The sequence below is a fragment of the Vipera berus genome (assembly GCF_964194415.1).
Source record: "Vipera berus genome assembly, chromosome: 1".
NCBI lineage: Eukaryota > Metazoa > Chordata > Lepidosauria > Squamata > Viperidae > Vipera > Vipera berus.
In genome coordinates this window covers 228,780,496-228,803,469 of record NC_138202.1, presented here as the reverse complement: position 1 = coordinate 228,803,469, position 22,974 = coordinate 228,780,496, and the positions used below count along the sequence as shown (strand labels likewise).

Here is a 22,974-nt window from a genome sequence, read left to right as displayed (position 1 = left end):
CAGTGAGGAGTTGGTTCATGATAATGCTCGCCCACACACTGCTAGACGCTCCCAAGAACTTTTGAAGCACTTCCATTGGGATGTTTCTGATCAAACCCACCCCCCATAGCCCAGATTTGGCGCTGAGCGACTACTACTAACGAATTTCAAAACCTTGTAAGACGTTATGACAAGTGCCTCAATGTGAATGGCGATTATGTCGAAAAGTAATGTAATGTTGTACTTTTCTAATGTGTATAATAAAAGTTCTGTATCTGCGAGTGCCTGTCATTGATAACCAAATGGAGATTTATTTCTGAATTTCCCTCGAATTTCAGTTAAGGAATGAATACCATCAAGTAATCAGACAAGGTAAATCATTTCTAAGTAACTTCTAAATTCTCCTAAAAACCCTGTACATATCTGGCCAGATGTATCCCTCCTTATTTTAGGTAAGAAGTCCTGATGGAGAGAACATATAGTAGTGCTTTATTATACTGGTATTACTCTAATATACTGGGGGGGGGAGAGAAAAGAAAGTCATGTGACTAAAGAAAAATGAACTATAATACATATTTTAACTAATATGCTCCATTTTTAAAGTTATTAAACCATGATCACCAGAAAACTGATTGGTTTTTCCATTACATGGATACAGTACCAGCTCATTTCTTGCAAAACAAGAGTCATATATCACGGTCACATGAGTGGGGAATGATGCCAATAGCTGTAAATTTGGACAATTGACAAGTGCCTAAAATGCAGTCATAGGACCATAGGAGGGGCTCACATCAGAACTTAGAATCTGGGTCAAAATTTCCTCTTTTGCGATCTTCATATCCTCAAATGGATGCTAACCCGCCAGACGTAAGTTGAGGACTACATATATGTACAGTATGTGTGTGTATGTTTGTGTGTGTTCGTGCGCGTGTGTATGTGTTCCTTCCATCACTTTCGATATAATAATTTTGAGAACAGTTGGCTTATTTTTAAGATCATAAAAAACACACTTAACGTTCTCTAAAAATGTCGGTATCTCTTTACTCTCCTACCATCAGGTAGGAGATACAGGAATATAGCCAGCTGTACCAACAGTCTGAAGAACAGCTTTTATCCATGGGCTGTTAGGCTCTTGAACAGGAAATAATTTTATAATTTTATGTATGACTGACTTGCGAGGCCGGTGTGTTATGCAATTAGCTCACATGGTGTAACAAGATGGTGGGTTTGTTGTCACTATGAGTTGTGGTGGGCGGGGAGCACGAAGGGAGGCTCAGCCAATCTCAATGTATACATGGTTGTACTTTGACAATAAAGGTTCATTCATTCTTGATGTGTTACCATGGGGTATTTTGCAAGTAAGTTTGAAAAATGCTTTCTCTGAGGTCTTTTACATTCCAAAAGACTTCATACTTTTCTATCCTAAAACCCTGTAAATTACACACACACACACACACACACACGGGGGGAGGGAGGGAGGGAAAAGGAGAGGGAACGAAGGAAGGAGCAGGTTCTGACTCCCACTGCCACAACCCCAGGCCAATTAAGGATTATCCATGACGTTATCCAAGGCAAATATACATGCCCCAGGATAATGTTGCAGGATCCTGGGGCAGGATCGGTTACCGAGACCAGAAATTTAATCTTTCAAGCTTTTGGACTCATGCTGGACCCCATCTTCAGGGAACTTCTTTCCCTCTGCCAGAATGTAGAGAGTATTGAACCCAAGTCCACCCCACCCATCAGTCTTACATATTTTACTATTAGCTAAGAAAGGTATGGAGTCCAACAGAGGGAGCAAGAGCTGCCATAATCCTTGTAATATTTTTGTAACAAGCAGTACAATTACGTCTTAAGGCGCATTATTTGAAAGTGAATTTAATGTAAAATAAGAGAGAGCTCTGATTCCTAAAATTCTAGAAGAATGGAAAGGACTTCTGCTTTAAACCTCTGCTAATGCCATCTTCTGAAGACCACACTCTTGTCTGGAAGCTACAGTTTCCATTGTCTTTGCTGCTTGCAAAACTTTTAATGGAACGGGTTTTTCTAGCAAAAAGAATACTGATTTTATCTTTAATGAACAACCTATGATTTAGCTTCGGGAAATTGCTTCCTGGTCCTAAACTGCTTGCTAGCTGGGAGTGCCGTACCACTTCAAAAACTGACAGTGGAGGCTGTTCTTGTTACATCCAGGGGACAAATCCTGACATGCTGAGAGCTGTTGCTGATGTTGGCATGGAACGAAAAAACTTGTATTCTAATAATGAGGAAGTTCTCAGCTGGGATATTAATGACATCAAACTTCCCAAGGTAGGTGGTTTCTAATGTAATGCTCATTTTTGTTGTTGTTGTTAGTTGCGAAGTCGTGTCCGACCCATCGCGACCCTATGGACAATGTTCCTCCAGGCCTTCCTGTCCTCTACCATCTTCTGGAGTCCATCTAAGCTCACGCCTACTGCTTCAGTGACTCCATCCAGCCACCTCAATCTCTGTCGTCCCCTTCTTCTATTGCCCTCAATCTTTCCCAGCATTAGGCTCTTCTCCAGTGAGTCCTTCCTTCTCATTAGGTGGCCAAAGTATTTGAGTTTTAGCTTCAGGATCTGGCCTTCTAAAGAGCAGTCAGGGTTGATCTCTTCTAGGACTGACCGGTTTGATCGCCTTGCAGTCCAAGGAACTCGCAGGAGTCTTCTCCAGCACCATAGTTCAAAGGCTTCAATTCTTTGGCGCTCAGCCTTTCTTATGGTCCAGCTTTCACTGCCATACATTGCAACTGGGAAGACCATAGCCTTGACTATACGCACTTTTGTTGACAGGGTGATGTCTCTGCTTTTTAGTGTGCTGTCTAGATTTGCCATGGCTTTCCTCCCAAGGAGCAAGCATCTTTTAATTTCTTGGCTACAGTCCCCATCTGCAGTGATCTTGGAGCCCAGGAAAATAAAATCTGTCACTAGCTCCATTTCTTCCCCATGTATTTGCCAGGAATTGAGAGGGCCAGATGCCATGATCTTGGTTTTCTTAATGTTTAGTTTCAACCCAAGTTTTGCACTCTCCTTCTTCACTCGCAACAAGAGGCTCTTTAGTTCCTCTTCACTTTCTGCCATTAGAGTGGTATCATCTGCATATCTTAGGTTGTTGATGTTTCTTCCGGCGATCTTAATTCCAACTTTTGATTCATCTAGCCCTGCCTTTCTCATGATGTGCTCTACATATAAGTTAAATAGGCAAGGCGACAGTATATAGCCTTGCCGGACTCCTTTCCCAATTTTGAACCAATCAGTGGTTCCGTGTCCAATTCTCACTGTTGCTTCTTGGCCTGCATATAGGTTTCTCAAGAGACAAATAAGATGGTCTGGTATGCCCATCTGTTTAAGGACTTGCCACAGTTTGTTATGATCTACACAATCAAAGGCTTTAGCATAGTCAATGAAGCAGAAGTAGATGTTTTTCTGGAACTCTCTAGCTTTCTCCATGATCCAGCGTATGTTAGCAATTTGATCTCTAGTTCCTCTGCCTCTTCGAAATCCTGCCTGTACTTCTGGTAGTTCTCGATCCACATACTGCTGAAGTCTAGCTTGTAGGATTTTAAGCATGACTTTACTAGCATGAGAAATGAGTGCAATGGTGCGATAGTTTGAACATTCTTTGGCACTGCCTTTCTTTGGAATTGGAATGTAAACTGATATTTTCCAATCCTGTGGCCACTGTTGAGTTTTCCAAATTTGCTGGCAAATTGAGTGTAGCACTTTTACTGCATTGTCTTTTAAGATTTTGAATAGCTCAGCTGGAATACTGTCACCTCCACTAGCTTTGTTGTTGCTCAGCTTTTCTAAGGCCCACTTCACTTCACATTCTAGGATGTCTGGCTCAAGGTCAGTGACCAACTCATTGTGATTATCAGGGACATTAAGCTCATTCTTGTATAGTTCTTCTGTGTAATTTTGCCACCTCTTCTTAATCTCTTCTGCCTCTGTTAGGTCCCTGCCATTTTGTTTCCTTTATCATGCCCATTTTTGCATGAAACGTTCCCTTCATCTCTCCAATTTTCTTGAAAAGATCTCTGGTCCTCCCTATTCTATTGTTTTCTTCTATTTCTTTGCATTGTTCATTTAAGAAGGCATTCTTATCTCTTCTAGCTATTCTTTGGAATTCTGCATTTAATTGGGCATATCTTTCTTTTTCTCCCTTGCCTTTCGCTTCCCTCCTTTCCTCAGCTATTTGCAAAGCTTCCTCAGACAGCCATTTTGCTTTCTTGCATTTCTTTTTCTTTGGGATGGTTTTGGTTGCTACCTGTTGTACAATGTTGCGAACCTCTGTCCATAGTTCTTCAGGCACTCTGTCTATCAGATCTAATTCCTTAAATCTATTTGTCACCTCTACTGTATATTCATCAGGGATATGATTTAATTCATACCTGACTGGCCTAGCGCTTTTCCCTACTTTCTTTAATTTAAGCCTAAACTTTGCAACAAGAAGCTCATGGTCTGAGCCACAGTCAGCTCCTGGTCTTGTTTTTACTGACTGTATAGAGCTTCTCCATCTTTGGCTGCAGAGCATATAGTCAATCTGATTTCTGTGTTGACCGTCTGGTGATGTCCATGTGTAAAGCCATCTCTTGGGTTGTTGGAAAAGAGTGTTTGCTATGACCATCGTATTCTCTTGACAAAATTCTATCAGCCTGTGCCCTGCTTCATTTTGTACTCCAAGGCCAAACTTGCCTGTTATTCCAGTTATCTTTTGGCTTCCTACTTTAGCATTCCAATCTCCCATGATGATAAGGACATCATTTTTGGGTGTTAGTTCTATAAGGTGCTGTAGGGCTTCATAGAACCGGTCAATTTCATCCTCTTCAGCACTGGTGGTTGGGGCAAAATGCTCATTTTACACAAACCTAAATTATTTTTTTCCATATTAACTTTTGCAGAAAACATGGTCTATCTTTAGTCACTATTATTAATGCAGTATTTATTACTGGTAGTATTATTCCATATAGTACTACATGCATCAGCAGGCTGACCTTACCTGTGCTTGGAAGTTAAGTGGAATGGGACCTTCTTGGTATTGGGATAGGAGATTACCTGGGTGGTAGGTTAAAAGTTGAAAACTTTTTCAGAGAAAGTAACAGCAAACCATTTCCATTCTGTTTTCAAGAAAATTGCATGGACGTGTTCAGTAGATCACTAATTTGATTCAGAACATGCTTGAATTGAATTGAATTGAACTGAATTGAATTGAATATGATGGCTGTACCCTGAAACTAACATTGAGTCTGTGGGTTCATTTTAAACAAGGCTAAAGAAACCATGATTTAGTCTTACATGTGATCCATTCAGTAGACTGTTTCTTGAACTAAACAGAATAAATTTCTTTGTAAATTTGTATATATAGGGTTGTACTATTTTATTTAGATCTGTTCTGATCCATTGCAGTGTTTCCCAATGCAAGCAACACTAAGAGGTCTAAACTTCAACTCCCAGAATTCCCCAGCCAGCGTGCACATCTCAAAGCTGCCAAGGTTGGGAAACACTGATCAATGGGATGAGTCAACATCCAATCCATTGTCATCCAAACTAACACGTAATTGAAACCTCCATTTGAAACCTCTGAAAGTCACTGGTTGACCCTGATGTTACGGAGAGGTGTAGAGAATTCATCAAATATTGGTGACACCCTATTAAATTGGTCAAAATGGACTTGGCAGCTTGTATTCTCATTCCAGCAATTGTTGCTATATTATTTCAAAATATTTTTTCTATTCTTTCACCAAACTAATAGCCACAAACTAATGTATCATTTTTCTGATACATTTGCATTTTCCTCTGCACACACATGGATTAAAACCACCTCTTGCAAGAAGACAGATATATTTGGAATTCTTGAAGATGAGTGTAATTAACATTTCCCCTCTTGGGGAATGTAATTAACCTAGCTCTGTCATTCTCAGGCATGCTAATATTTAATGACCTGGGGTCAGCAAGTAATAATGCATGTATTAAATATAGAAGTCAATAATGAATAAAAACAAAAAAATAAATTAGCTTGAAACCTACTTTTGTCCTTGTACCGTCATCTCACGATATTAAAACAAGACAGATATTTTGGCTTGAACGCTAATTAATCAGCCTTGAGATAGAGTCACCAAAACATCACGCTTAACTAAATTTCCATTGATTTCAGTGAAACATCCAGTCCTATTACTGTGTATATGACTAAAGGTTAAGGGCCATGGATGGGAAGTTAATGCCTATTTTCTCTTCCAACCTTTGGTATGTTTTCCAACAAGTCCTCTTCCTGGGTATGTAGCCTAAACTTTTCAAAATCATCTCAGTCTGTGTCACAAACTTAGAAATTTGCAGAATGAAAAACAGCTGTATTACTTTTCTCTCTCTTCATTTCATATGTAAAATTCTTCGGCTTCCTCGCAGGATGTGAAACAGACAGACTGGTTTCAGGAATGGCCCGATTCCTATGTAAAATACATCTACAGCGCAGATGACAAAAGTGCTCAGAGGCATCTGAGTAGCTGGGCCATGAGGAACACCAATAATCACAACTCACGCATCTTAAAAAAATCCTGCCTTGGCGTTGTGGTCTGTGACAGTGATTGCTCCACTTTGGACGGAGGGAAGTTGTACCTGAGACCAGCCATATGTGACAAAGCCAGGCAGAAACAGCAAAGTAAGTATGTCATAGGGCTGAGACCGTTCTCCTGTACCGTTCTCCTGAGTTGGCTTCTTTTTCATAGAAAATATATTCAAGAATCATCCCTATAAGATCCTTTCTACCTGCAATCCAACTAACTTTAATCACAAGAGCCAATCCAACCATCCCCTTAAAAAAAAATCTGCAATCTAATGTTAAGCTACTTCAAAAGTTCAGTGGAGATTCCACTGAAATAAATTAATGCAAAGTCTTCAGGATGATGCACTGAGTAACAGTAAATGATGGTGCTATGGGGGTTTTCATGGCTTTTGATTTCTCATTGCCCAAATCTCAATGCCTTTAGGATTTCCCTTATAACTGGGTTGGGGTTAGCAGGTTGGGAGATATAATTTCATTTTTCCTCAGCACTATCATTTCAAGGCTCTGTTTGACCCAGCACTGCACTCATACAAGCAGCTAGGACATCTATTGTGTGATTCAGTATCATGGGCTCATGGGAGTTTATGCTTCAAATCCGGGGAAGTCATCTGACGATATGCTCATTCAGTTCAGTCAGTCTCAGCAGGCCCAGATTTTTGCTTAATCAGCTGTTTTAGCCTGATCATGTTGTGCTGCTCAACCTCAGCTGATTTCGGCACTGGAAACAGTAGTAGCCCGTCACATCAAGAGACACCAAAGGGTTATTTTGAAGGCGACCATGAAACACTTTCTGCAGTGGTTGCCGACTGGTGAATTTGGGGAAATCAAAGTTTGATGAGGATAACTTGAAAAAGACCAGGGAGACATGGGCAAGAGGCAGGTCTTTGGTAGACACATGTGGTGGAAATGCTTAACCTAAGAAGTTTGTGTGATTCTTCCACCCGATGTTCAAAGTTCCTACTAGTGTTCGTAAGACTGTTTTAAAAATTCTCTTTTGCTATGGTTTTCAGTCAGCTGAGAGTTTGGGGGCATACATCTTACTACTACTACAACTACTACTACTACTACTACTACTACTATATTATTATTGTTGTTGTTATTGATATTATTATTACTACAACTACTACTACTATTATTTGCCTCCCAGAACCTACTGATTGGAGCAGTTTACCACAATAGTAAATAAATAAAATTAAACATAAATAAATACTAGAAGAGCAGGAGAAACCCTGTTCTTTGTCTATAGATTAGCTTTAGAAATCAGAAGAGGACACTGCTCCTTTATTGTTATTTTTATTTTATTTTTTGAGTTGTAAAACTATCCCTTGTGTTCTGAAGTAGCCTCATCAAGAAGATCCTCTATGCATCACAAAAAATAAGAAACCTGATCCCACAATTTACACAATTACACATTTGCCCAATTTCTTCAAGGAAAATTCCTTAAGGGCCTTTGGTAATTTAAAAAAAGGATAAGAACCATAATGACAGTTTTATAAAGTTTCCTGACACATATTGGAGACAGGACTATATGAAGATATTCAAAAACATGTCAGTGGTAAAAGATTTTTAATATGGAATAGGATTAAGAGAATTTGTGAGTCATTATTGTCTTCAAAGCATTTTTGGGGAGCTATTGTTACTCTTTTGATATTTATTTATTTATTTAATAATATTTATATACCGCCCTTCTCCCGAAGGACTCAGGGCGGTGAACAGGGCAAGAATAAAAAATACAAAGTTACAAAAGTTAAAAAAGAATTAAATATATGCCCACTAAAAACAGTAAATACAAATATTAAAATAACAATAGAAACCCCACCAATCCCCCATCAGGCCAGACCGGCTTGTTCGAATAAGAATGTCTTTAGATCGCGATGAAAGGAGCGAAGATCGGGCGCCATCCAGAGCTCAACCGGTAACTGATTCCATAGCTCCGGGGCGCCCACAGAGAAGGATCTCCCCCTGGGGGCCACCAATCCTCAGGGAAAGGGCGGTATATAAATGCAATAAAATAAATAAATAAATAAAATAAATCGACATTCTCTGATCGGTGGCACCCTGAGGAGGCCCTCTCTGTGGGAACGTACAGGGCGAAGGGAAGTTGATGCCGGCAGCAGGTGTTCCCTAAGGTACTCCGGACCCCTGCCATGTAGGGCCTTAAACACCATTACTAGTACCTTGAATCTCACCCAGAAGACAACTGGCAACCAATGCAGCTCACGGAGCAGAGGTGTGACATGGGAGTATTGGGAGACTCCCAACACAACTCTCGCGGCTGCATTCTGTACCAGTTGGAGCCTCCGGGTGGTCCTCAAGGGCAGCCCCATGTAGAGAGTGTTGCAGTAGTCTAGATGAGAGGTCACGAGCGCGTGAGTGACCGTGCATAAGTCATCCCGGCTTAGATAGGGCCGCAACTGGTGCACCAGGCGAACCTGGGTGAAAGCCCCCCTAGTCACAGCCACTATGTGATCTTCCAGAGTGAGCCGTGAATCTAGGAGGACTCCCAAGTTGCGAGCCCTATCTACGGGGGGTAATAATTCACCCCCCCATAGAGAGAGATGGAATATCCGAAATAACCCGGGATGCAGGTATGCAAAGCCACTCAGTCTTGTCGGGGTTGAGTTGAAGTCTGTTCAACTATTTGCTTTGATCCACCACACGAAATGAGGAAGATTTCCAAACTATCGTGCTGATGATTCCATAGATATCAACTCCCCAAGAACTATTATCCAATGGAATAGAAGCGTCCTTCTATTTAAATAATTAGCCCAAGGGTAGGCAACTTTGGGGATAAGTGCACTTAGTTGAAATTTAAGAGCTTGATGGGGTTATTTTCACAGACCAGCTGTCATAAGAGAAGCTTATACATATACAGAGTGATTGCATGTAATGTATACACTGACCAAAATGTATACACTGCCAAGATTCCTCCTGTCCCTTCTCATTCTCTCTCCCTCTGTCCTTCCTTTACTTTCATTTTTAGATCAGATGGACACAATTTCAAACAAAGCCCTGTTGTGCAGTCACAGGCTCTCATTTTATTTTTTTAAGGATGTCTGTGGGATTTACCTAGGTTCAAAAGGCATTTTTAGAAGTAATAGTTGTCGTCCATATTCCATATATTTATATTCCATATAAATATAAGAATCCTCATGGAGCAATGTAACAGAACACAAATAATTACTATAAAATTTACTAGTGAAACTTAGTAAATTAAATAGTGTGTGTCAGCAACATTTGGACTGGAGGACCTACAGGTAGAATAGGAGATCCAGGTGAACACATTTACCATTCTTAGTTTCTGCAAAAGAGAACCTGAAGAGTTATGCGAAAGAAAAAGATCCTGTGAAAAACAATGCAGAACAATATTTCAAGGAGGAAAGGAGCAAAATGATTGTCAAAACAAGTTGTCACGACAGACCAAAAAGATGGAAGATGAAAGCCTTGGGCTACAAGAGAGAGATGCTGAATGCAGACTCTCAATGTCAAGCAATAAAGGTCAAGAATAGGATGCCTCAATCAAGAGAATCAACACATAGAAAGAAATAACAGGGAAAAGAATAATGAAAGCTATTTTTAAGATGACCCAAAAAGCATAGAAAAGTTTACAGCTAAAGTAGGGATATTCAAGAATAATCACAGTAGAGATCTAATCCAAGAAAATTGGGTTCCAGGAAGTTGGAAAGATTATACTGAAAGCCTTCACAAACTGGACTATAGAATGAATAAATATATAAAAAATTATATATATATATATATATATATATATATAAATTGCCAAATATATTCATATATAAAATTATATATAAAATTTAAATATAATTTATCTAAAAGACATACAATTGCCTGTCTTATATATTATAACCCTGAGTTGCTCACACAAACACATACGCCATCACACAAGGGGAGAAAAAAGCCAGAAAAACAGGAAGGTTTCAGAAACAGAAGAGGGACATGAAATCAGTGTGTGTGCAGAAGCAGGTAAAAAAAAAATTCATCCCAGGAAAGAAAGCTATAGCTTATTTATTATATATGCCCTCCCACTTCTCTGTTCCTAAAAAGCAGTGGCCAATCACTTTCCTTCCATGTGGGTATTCCTAACTAAATATAAGATAACCTTTATTGTCATTTTTTTACTGTGGGCACAATGGCACGCATCAAAAATAAAATTTAGTTGCCCACTCTCAAAGTGGAACACATACATGACACACACCTAACCATACTATATACACATATGTATAGACCCACACCCCTACATATACATAACAAATAAATATTAAAGACTGTCCATCTTGAATATATAACGGAAGGAGGAAGCTTGAGAGTTCACAAAGTTAATGCTGTATGGAATGAAACTATGACTGATTCTGGATGTTCTGCTACGGATACCACGAAGCCTCCTCCCAGAAGGTAACAAGGCAAATAAATATAAATATGCTTTTATATGGGTATGCATATTGTGCATATGTATGTGTACCCCCATGCATGTACAGTATATGCATGTATATGTGTGTGTGTGTGTAGTATTGTATATTTACAGTATATAATATACAGTATGTACACCTATGTATACTATGTATACTATACTAACCCAGTTAAACTGAAAGTATATACAAAATGAAAGTATCAAGGCACAACAACAAGTTTTAAAATAAAATTTTCTTTCTTACTGCTTTGCTGGTCTTTCGTAGCTTCTACAAATGCTATATAGTATATCACAATATTGTAGCACTTTATTTGTAAGTATTTGATTCCTGGATTAAAACCTGGGGAAATTGTTTATAATTCTTCTTTTTTGTTGTTTTGAACTTAGTACGTTTCCCTTGGCTTTTTTCAAATAAGTGCAGTTCTGCATTTCACAGTTCTGCGGTCACTTAAGGTAGAAGAACTTCACCTACACAGAAAGAAAAAAAGTAATTACGTGTGTGGGGGGGAATCTTGCTGCTACCTTCAATCCAAATGGCAAAGGTTATACTTATTGTCATATTATAGCACATATGATGAAAGCAGTTCTAGAAGACATAGATACTACGGTAGCCATTGATGTACTTGAGACGGTGTTTCTGCCTCTGGGACATTGTCAGTGAACTGCTGTGTTTAGCCTGCAAAGCACATCAGTCAAAATGGACAGGAGTGTTCAAGGTGATCTAAAGCGAAAAAGAACACTTTTTTAAAAATATATTTTATTGGGTTTTTCCAATAACAGTCTTTAGTGCTTAGTAAACAGCATGTTGTCTGGGTTCATATATTTGAAAAACAATAGATAATAATTAATTTCTATAATTCCATGATCTATATATTAATAAATAGTATGTTTCCTTGAACTTCCCTTCTTCCAATGGTATTCTCCTTTGTCAACATTAGATAAATATAATAATATTTTCAATACATACAAGGTTAGATATAAACATTTTTATGTTTGTACAGATAACAATGACATCCATATATAACATCTTCTCTAAATAACTTATGTTTCAACTGTATTTGTAAAAGTCATCTTGTTAGGTCACTATGTGTCCTGTTTTCAAAATTCTTATTTGAATTTAATTTCCCCTCAGTATTCAAACCATTCCTATCAATCGTAGTTTTCTCAAAATTAATTACCTAAGTATCCAAACTTTTCATTTACATACCCCATCCCAATATTTTTATATTTCATATATTATAAAGATACCATACTACTTACCGTATATATCCTATAACATCCACATACAGTATAACATCTTTTCTGAGCGGCTTATATTTCAATTATGTTTGTAAAAGTCGTCTTGTTGAGTCACTATATGTCCTATTTTCAAAAATCTTATTTAAGCTTACTTTCCCCTCGGTATTCAAATCATTCTTCTCAGTCATAATTCTCTCAAATTTAAATGTCTAAACTTTCCATTCACATACATCATCCCAGTATTTTAACATTCTGTATATTATAAAAAATACTATACTACTTATATCTCTTATCCCTCTTACTATAGGACCCCTTTATACCCAACATTATCTGTTCTTTTAACCATATTCAAAGAAATGTTTAACCATGTAGTACTCCATCTGGTAAGTTGAATCAGATCTCTGAAGTCTCACTCTAGCCTTCTTCTTTTGCCAAATAGCTTTCCCAGTTAGCGTATTCCGCTTGCCAGGAAGTTCCTGTATTTTTGTAGGTGTTGTTCCGGAGGGTAAAAGAACACTTTAAAACTGCAACAAGAAAATGTGCCCCAAGTTCACATTCATGATGGAAAGGAGAGGCCTGTCCTCCGAAAGTGGTTGCTACTCCATTCTGGTGAGAGAGCAGCTAGGCAGTGCAGGTAACACCTGAGACAAGATCGTGAATGATATTTTGACAACAACCAAGATGAAAATAGCTATGGCAACAGCTTTTCCAAAGGTAATGTGATTATGAAACTTGGACATTAAAAAGAGTGAGACAAAGAAGACAGAGACATGGAACTATTGGTTTTGAGATGAAGATTAAGCACTATGGACTGCAAGAAGAACCCCTAAGTCCTGGACAGGCTAAAACTGACTGACTGCTTCCTTGAGACTTATCATCAGCAAACAGAAAATCATATCTTTCGGGTATCTGATGCTAACGGACAATGGCCCATGCTGGGCAAGGTTGAAAAATGTAGAAGGCAGAAAAGTCAAGTGGTGAAGTGGATGGATAGGATAGAATGGATTACTAAAATCTTCTTGGAGGTAGACAGATTGTTCCTGGATCTACCTTTGTTCCTCTCCAGGTCTCCAGGATTTGAGTCTGACTCAGTGGCACCTACAGGTAGTCCTTGACTTACAACCATTCCTTTAGTGACTGCTCAAAGTTACAAGGGCACTGAAAAATGTGGCATGACCGTTTTTCACCTTTATGTCCATTGCAGCATCCCCATGGTCATGTGATGAAGATTTGGGCACTTGGCAATTGGGATGTATTTATGACATGTGATCACCATTTATCACATGCAATATTCCCAACTGGCTTTCCACAAGCAAATTCAATGGGGCAAGCCAGATTCACTTAAGGACCACATGATTCACTTAACAATTGCAGTGATTTGCTTAATTGTGACAAAAGGGGACAAAACTCACTTAACAACTGCCTTGCCGAGCATCAGGAATTTTGGGCTGAACTGTGGACATAGGTCAAGAACCACCTATAATTAACTAATCTCCTTCTCTCTCCCGACTTTCTTTCTAGATGTGGCATATGCTTTGCTATTATATTTGAAAACTATTTAAAAAATGTTGAGTAATATAAAGCATACTTTTACAAGCTGATGTTTATCGTTAAGTGTTGTAAAAACATATTGCAAAGGTAGAGAAAGTCAGATAAAGTATAACTTTCAGCTACTAAGTTCTTTTACAAAACAACTTGAGGCAATTTTGGAACGCTGTAAATAGATACTTTGTTAAATATTTTTGCTTGGAAAAATATGAACGGTAATATTTATTGAGGCTGTAATCGTATGACCATTTATTTCAAAGAGTTTTCTTTCTGGGTAATCATAATTGGGTTTATGTTATGAATCATGGATAGGTCCTTTGGTTACTTAATGTGTACCTATGAATGGAATGGAATGGAATGGAATGGAATGGAATGGAATGGAATGGAATGGAGTAGAGTAGAGTAGAGTAGAGTAGAGTAGAGTAGAGTAGAGTAGAGTAGAGTAGAGTAGAGTAGAATAGAGTAGAATAGAATGGAATGGAATGGAATGGAATGGAATGGAATGGAGTAGAGTAGAGTAGAGTAGAGTAGAGTAGAGTAGAGTAGAGTAGAGTAGAGTAGAGTAGAATAGAGTAGAATAGAATGGAATGGAATGGAATGGAATGGAATGGAATGGAATGGAATGGAATGGAATGGAATGGAATATCTTATTTGGCTATATCTGATTAGACACACAAGGAATTTATCTCTGGTACATTTGTCTCTTTTTCTAGAACAAATATTTAGGATTTATAAGCAACCAAAAGTGAAGAAGTTTGAACAATACTTAGTGGATAAAACAATGGATAGAAGTAATTCCATTTGTTTCAGTGGACTCTACACATCATTAAAAATCCAAGGTCCACGTGTAGACTTCTTTTAATCCAATCCCTTGTATGAATGAAAAATTACTCTTGGAGTTTAGGAGCAGTTTTGAAATGTATCTTATGCTGTATGAAAATCAGAAAGCCCCCTGTACATGTGAAAGCACTTTTATATGTACAAATCAAATATCCTTGAAAAAGAATGTCATTGAAATAAATAGCACATACCAGGGGGTTGCAGTGGCCTTCTGGTTAAGACCTTGGGCTTATCAACTATAAGGTTGGCAGTTTGAGACCCGAATACTGAGGACAGGGTGAGCTCCCATTGCTTGTCCCAGCTCCTGCCAATATAGTAGTTTGAAAGCATGCAAATGTGAGTAGATAAATAGCTACCAATTTAGTGGGAAGGTAACATCATTCTGTGCTTCTTGGCATATAGTCATGACTATGGAAGCATCTTCGAAAAGTACAGGCTCCCTTGGCTAAGAAATGGAGATGAGACAGTGCTCTAGAGTCAGTTACAACTGGACAGGGGAAACTGTTACCAATTTTCTCTTAACCAAATAATTATGCTTCCAATCTGGATCAGGAAAGCTTAAACTTTTGCATTGGATAACGACCATTTCTAATTACACCCATTTTTATTCTTATAAAAACCTTCTCCAGATTTGTAGATTTCAGTTATCAGACTTCTCACTTCGGGGGTGGCCACTGCTGAAATTTCTGGGACTGTAGTCCACATATCTGGTGGGGATCCAGGTTTGGAATTCTATATTAAATTATGATTTAGATGCTCATAATGATGATTATTGCTGTATAACCTGAAGACTGGATGAATCTTACACTATGTTTTGAATGCCAGTAACGAGTGGTCCACGGTGGCTCAGTGGGTTAGGACGCTGAGCTTGTCGATCAGAAGGTCGGCAATTTGGCGGGTCGAATCCCGAGTCCCGCGTAGCAGAGTGAGCACCTGTTACTCGTCCCAGCTTCTGCCAACCTAGCAGTTCAAAAGCACGTAAAAATGCAAGTAGAAAAATAGGGACCACTACAGTGGGAAGGTAACAGCGTTCCGTGCGCCTTTGGCATCTAGTCATGCTGGCCACATGACCACGGAGACATCCTTGGACAAGCACTGGCTCTTCAGCTTTGAAACGGAGATGAGCAACAGCCCCTAGAGTTGGAAACGACTAGCACGCATGTGCGGGGGAAGCTTTACCTTTACCTAACGAGTGGTCCATATCTTGTAGGGAAACTATGTCCTAATTGTAATGGATCTTTGAAACTGATTCCATGTCGAGGCCATGGTGGATATCCTGTCACAAACTTCTGGAGACACGAAGGACGGTTCATATTTTTTCAGGTAAATAAAAACAAAACAAATATTTAATTCATTTAGAGCAAGTTCACACTGGACTTGTTTTATTTTGATGATGAGCAATGCATGATATTAAAAGGGTAGGAACAAAAACCTGATAGGAACAATGATGGAAGAGGACTATATATACCCTTTGGCTTCTTCTTGGAAGCTTCCAATATTCATCTTGTTTGCCATAGTGGAACCTGGGATGTAGACTAATCAGGTTTTTGTCCATCAGGATGTTCTTAACCCAGGAGATGTTTAGCCTTATGTTTTGCTTTGGGGGATCCAGGAAGTCTTTCTAATTTGGGACCAATCTTATACAAGGTGGGTCATACCAGCAACTGATAGAAGCTTATTGAAAGAAATGACACAAAACTCACGAAACAGTACCGACATCAACCAAATCCAGAAAAGCTTCTAAATTTCTGTCTTTGTTCCCTGATCTAGAGAGACATGACCATAGTGTGTCCCCATTAAATTATTAGAGCCCAACCATTGCCTTAATTATTAAAGATAAATCCCATTGGGTTATCTGGTAGCCACAACAAATGTCTTGGGTCAGTATTTCCAATCAAACCTATGTTAAAATTCAACCACACAAAACATCACATGCCACTTTGCATTCTTTATTGAGCTTATATTGATTTGCAGTCAATTCATGAAATTAGATTTCTTCCACAACATTTTCCCCATACTTTGGGACTGCAAGCCCCGGAAGGCCCCATCTAGGAGGAACAAAATGATGGGATTTTTAGGAGTTGCAGTTCTAGAAGGTGCTAAATCATATTTTAAACCTGATAAGTCATGTTTAATAGGAGACCTCGTTCCCACATAATCCCTGAATCTGAAATCATATATACATATATACAAATACATATATATTTTAGATCTGTTATTGAACTAAATAGTACCCAAATATATTATTCTATCTAATTTCTAATTTTATTAATTAAATCCAAATAGTAGCCCGGTCTAGATAAAATCCCCCCAAGAAGTCTAATCATTTCTTTAAAATAATAATAATAATAATAATAATAATAATAATAATAATAATAATAATAATAATAATAATAATAATAATAATAATAATAATTAATTATTATTATTATTATTATTATTATTATTATTATTATTATTATTATATTATTTTTTATTATTATTATTATTATTATTATTATTATTATTATTATTATTATTTAATTTCTAAGTCTAAGAGTGGCTTAGACTTAACATCTGCTGTCCCCCTAGAGGTGAGAGATCTATGGGTTATGCCTTACCCTGGGCGTGTGTTCCAGGCCGCTCCCCGGATCAGAGCTGCGACCGTCGTGAGAGGACGGTGGTTGACCTGTTCTGGAGGTTCACCCAGCTTGAGTGGCAGTGGAGCTGGGTTGGCGGTCTGGATACCCACTCACCTTCTGACTTAGACCCTCCTGATTAATTATGGGATTGCCTTTTGCTGGACTTGCTTAGACAATCATGACTCGCCTTTGCTATACCAGCATGGACTTGTTCGCCCTCAGGGGTGCCCCCCCTTCCTGGGTGCGACCCGCCTTTCTCTCCACTTCTCATCTTGATGAAGGGCCCAATTGTTGGGACCCTGAGAGATGGTTGGGCAGGGACAGGAGCCTCCGGTATAAACTTAATAAGAGGCCCCTGGTTAATTTTTTAGCTAAATTTTTTGTGGGGTTAGGGAGGGGGGAGGGATTACAGGTTTGGCTGGAAACTGGGGGGTGTCCACCAACTGTTGTTCAGGCCAGGTCCGGGATTGATCACGTCAGGTGGGAGCTAGGGCTGGTTGCCTACAGGGCCCCGGAGCAGGGTGTGGGATTACCTATTCCCACGACATTAGGGAAAGGCAGCAGGTGTATGAACAGAGGGCCGTATCAACATCCGGGAGTGCGTCCCCGCTATCTTCAAGCGGTGATGTGCTCCGACCCTCTGGTTTCGGCCCGTGGTTCCAGGAGCGAGGATGAGCAGCCACCTGAGCTCAGGCTTGTGTATTTTAATGCCAGGTCCATAGTTAATAAGGCTCCTCTCATCACCGTCTGTGAAATTTTAAAAACTCCATGCATTTTAATAGTGTTTTTTTTTAAAAAAAAACCATGTAAACAAATACGTTCATAGTAGAAGCATGAGATTTCTTTCCCCTCACATATAGTGAAGCAGATCTACATCAGGGAAATGTACTTTCAATTAAGTAAATAAAATCAAGAATTGGAGCAGGTTGACAAATAACTTCAGGAATAGAATAGAATAGAATAGAATAGAATAGAATAGAATAGAATAGAATAGAATAGAATAGAATAGAATAGAATAGAATAGAATAGAATAGAATAGAATAGAATAGAATAGAATAGAATAGAATAGAATAGAATAGAATAGAATAGAATAGAGCTGGAAGGGACCTTGGAGGTCTTCTAGTCCAGCCCCCTGCTCAAGCAGGAGAACCTATACTGTCCAGTGATAAATGACTGTCCAGTCTCTTCTTAAAAATCTCCAGTGATAGAGCGCCCACAATTTCTGAAGGCAAGATGTTCCACTGGTTAATTGTCCTCACTGTTAGGAAGTTTCTCCTTAATTAAATTCCTTAACTTAATTTAGGGCCCCCAGGCCATTCTGGAATTTATACCTCTTTCACTGGTATTCATGATACTATAAATTGTTTCTTACGTATCTTTATATTATTATGCCTCTTTTCATTTATTTGTTAAGTCAAAGGGAGCTCATGATCACCCAAGGCCAGAAACCAAACTGGAAGCAGAAGCAAGAAGGTCAATACAAAAAGCGTATATTTCAACTTCTCCAAGACTGAAGAGGAACAGAGAGATGGAGGTAAATTTTCATGGAATCCAATACCCAAATGACCACATACTGTTGTCACGGATGGGCCTCTTGAAGCTGAGCATCCAGTGAGGACTCAGCATGTAGAGGGAATTGACTGAAGATTTGGTATTAGTATAGCCTGAGTACAATTTGCCCTCCCTGGAGTTATGTTCTTCAATAGGGATGGTTCCTTGGTGGCAACCATTTCTTTATAATATAATAATCCAAAGAAAAATCAAGCTAAGAGGCAGCACTTAGTCAAATTTGGCTGATCTAAAAAAAAAAATCCACAAAGTCACACTAGTTAACACTTGTATTGGAGACCACAAAAAAAAAACCACACACACATCAAAACCATCAACTGGGCAGTCATAAAGTCAAATTCTGGGAGGAGACAATGGCCAAACCCTTCCATATGATTATGTTTTATTGTTTTATATATTTGTTGTACACTGCCCAGAATCACCTTTTTGTAAGATGGGCAGCTATATAAATTTGCTGTGTAAATAAATAAATATTATTTCTAAGACGCCCAAAAGGATATTGACATGGAATCACCAGGAGTCAACCTCAATTGAAAGGACACTTTCCCTGTAAATTTGTTATTGTTAAATGTGAATTTATTATCTCTGTAATGTTATTTTTTAATATTATTTATTGTTTTATCAAAAAAAGAAGAAAGAAAACAGAAAAAACTCAAAAAAGCATATATTTAACTAGCAACAATAAAAAAAAGAAAAAGATACAGTGTACAAAAAAGAGGAAAAATTTATCAAATAAACTTAACATTTAACATGTAGGCTCCATTCTGGGTGCTGAAAGAAAAGAAAAAGCAGCAAATTCTCCTCTTTTACATTTATATATCTATATAGATACAGATACAGATACAGATATAGATAGATATGTATAGATATAGATATATGAAGAAAAAGCAGTCAATAGGTTGAGCTAAACATTACGCTATTCTTCAAATGCCTGTTAACCATCTGTTATTATATTTAGCCTGTAGAAAGTCCACAAAGTCCAGTCTCTTGTAAAACTGTCTAGACTCTAGTCCATTATCTCTAATTAAAGCAGTTAATTTCGCCATCTCTGCTAATTCAGTCAATTTCAAAATCCATTCTTCAACAGTCAGCATCCCTTTTTCTTTTCACTGTTTGGCAAGTACAATCCTCGCAACCGTTACCATGTGCAGGAATAGCACCCCAAATTGTTTTTCAATTGGCTTGTCCATCATACCTAACAGAAAAGCTTCAGGTTTCATTAATATTCGTGTCTTAAATATTTTCTGCATAGTCATTGTTACGCTTATCCAGTATGTTTTCACATATTTGCAAGACCACCACATATGATAAAATGAACCTAGATTTTGACTACATTTCCAGCACTTATTAGAAATCCCTTTATACATTTTCACTAGTCTATCTGTGAACTACCAACCATACATCATTTTATAAAAGTTTTCTTTCAAGCTATGATTTAATGTGAATTTTAGTCCATTCGTCCATGCATTCTCCCATTTATCTAGCATTATATTATACCAAAAAAAATTGCTCAAAATTTTGGGTGTAATGTCATTATTAAGTTACTTATCAGCTGCCTTAGAAAGGAATAGCTTTCATTTGCTGAAGCCTTTCTTGGTCTTTCTGGCTCTATTTCTGGAGGAGGAATTTTTACATTTTCTTATTAGTCTTACCAGAAGCAACTTATTGCTTGGCTAAATAAAAAAAATACACCAGATGTAACCATCCAGCACAGAAAAAGACAGGATTCCATTTTAAGGACAAGTTAAATGTAAGGAGAAAATGGTGAAAGCAGAAAAAGTGAGTTAAAAATTCTTCCTAGTGGAGAATATGACTCCCTCTGGGCAGCAGGTTGACTGATCCAATCGGGCCTTTTTTCCCCCCACAACAATCAAATTTGCCTTTATTTGAGTTTTCACTGTCTGTGTGAGAACTGACTCTCACAGTAAGTGAGAACATTCAAAAGGTTGAAAAGTCCAAGAGCAGAGTGATTTCACATGATAATTTGAGTAGGAACCCAACATTTGGAGTTCAACGATAATTTGGCTTTGAGAATGAAGGGATCTTGATTAACGCTGAATTGTATTATGATGGATTTTTCTTAAGTCCCTGACAGGAGAGATGCAAAGGGATGATACTTTACTGTTAATTGTTCCCAAACATGAGGAGCGAATATCACACAATAACTTCAATGGATACTTCAGAGACAACCCATCTCAAGAGCTAAATAATTGCTTGACTTTCACCAAAGGCTTCAGTTCCACAAAGTTGCCCTATGTATTAGAGCACGCTCAAGATATGGGCTACAGCAAATACCTGGACAAGTACAAGCCAGTTGGAAGCAGTGAATATGATGGTGGAGACCCGGTGGAATTGTTAGCGTCTGACTGTTCTGAATATGGGGAACTGGAGAGCTGGAATCGAAACCTTGACTTAGAAAGGCACCTTCCATCAATGAAATATGTCAGTGGCTCTACTACAGTTCTGCCAGGTCTACCCAGTGAGACTCTATCTTCCTTTAATACAGTAGATTTAAGTCCCCAACAGGTTCCAAGTAGGTGGGAATCCTCAGTGAAGGTTGGTTACCACTCCTTCAGATCTCCTGGAAATATGCTTGGGGAAGATATATCTGAAATCAAAGCACCCCTGTTCTGTAACAGCAACCATTCCTTTTGCCAGCTGTCTCCAGAGGATCCTTACCTCATTGGAGATGCTGCCCATCACTATTACCAGAATTCCTTGCCCCTCACGAGGAATGAGTGGCCCAGTGAGGAAGACCAAAAGTATACAAATCTTGACCACTGCAACAATGAGAAGTTTTTCAACTTCTTTCCTTTGCGGTGAAGCTCTTTTATCATCTCCCCCAAGTTGTGAGATAGATTCTCGACTATTATGAACATTGTGTTGCTACTTGATTCCGGGTGTCAGTTAAGTTATATCCTATATGGGTATTCTTCTGCATTTTGTTGTTGAATTTCTGATTTTTTTTTAATTTGTGCAGCAATTTGTGTAAAGTATTTCACAGCAGATAACTTGACTATATTATGCCTGCACTAGTGGATTAATCATGAAAGTACAGACTGAGAGTTCCACTGATTTGATGCACTCCTCTGCATACAGTGAGACCTATTTGTGTATCCATCACATTTTAAAGCTATTTTTTTCTTTTTCTCAGAGTGAGAAATAATTTTTAATAAAAATATAGAACTACTTTTATTCAAGAATGATCATTTTACAAGTAAACTCTTAGTATGTATCAATCTGGCACAAGACCTACATGTGTTGCATTCCAACTAGCTACTTTATTGGTCTCTGCCCATAGTACAGGAATCTTCCCAGATTGGCAGCCTTCATTTGATAAAGACCAGATAAGGCTCAGAGGCTTTTGGAGGAGGGGATGGTTGCTTATCCTCTTGTATTTATGCAGGAAGTCCAGGCTGATTTCTTGCTTGAGCTCTCCTTCAATCCAGAATGGTTGCTGTCCAACAATACAACTAACTTACCATCTTTTCACCTTTTGCTTTGAGTAGCAAGACGTAAACTAATTTCACAATGATATTCTGGAATTTCAAATGCTGGTATTCATTATTATTTTGATGTTTTGATTATGATTACAAGAATATTTTTACACCTTAATTTATAGATTTATAGATTGTCCATGAAATTATCATAGGTTCTGAACATCACACATTTAAAAATGTCCTGGTGCAGACCAAAGCGATTTTTAAAATGCTCTTTTGTAAGTGGCCCATTCTTTGTACACAATAAAAGACTGTTTCATTGCTTGGAAAGCAGAAACTCAAAAGTTGGCAAAGGGAACTTATGGTCAGATCAGCCTGTATATTTGGCAGAAAGGTAGATTAGCAAATCTTTCAACTTTTTACACCTGAAAGAAGCAGTAGCAATACCACTTAGACTTCTATAGCACTTCACATTGCTTTGCAGCCCTCTTTAAGCAGTTTGCAGAGTCAGCATATTGCCCCCAACACCCTGGGTCTTCATATTACCGACTTCGGAAGGATGGAAGGCATTCTAACCACTGCACCACCATGGCTCATGGCTACAGTCCTTGAATTGCTTATCCTATTGTCTTATGGAACAGCTTTCCTCCTTCCATGTTTGGGGACCAATTACTCAACAGAAAGCAACTCAAAAAGCCTCATAAACCAATACAGTTCTTATCCAGCATGTATT

The 22,974-nt window shown here is 38.4% G+C and overlaps 1 protein-coding gene across 1 annotated transcript; it reads left to right on the top strand.

Annotated features, from left to right (window-relative positions):
* Positions 1-2,187: 2,187 nt before the first annotated feature.
* On the top strand, positions 2,188-21,624 carry GCM1 (glial cells missing transcription factor 1; the record flags this gene model as incomplete). The annotated part of the gene is made up of 5 exons (XM_081345807.1): positions 2,188-2,289; positions 6,402-6,654; positions 15,822-15,934; positions 18,647-18,766; positions 20,887-21,624. 5 exons carry the CDS (start codon positions 2,188-2,190, stop codon positions 21,622-21,624), a joined length of 1,326 nt encoding a protein of 441 aa, XP_081201933.1.
* Between the last annotated feature and the right edge of the window lie 1,350 nt (positions 21,625-22,974).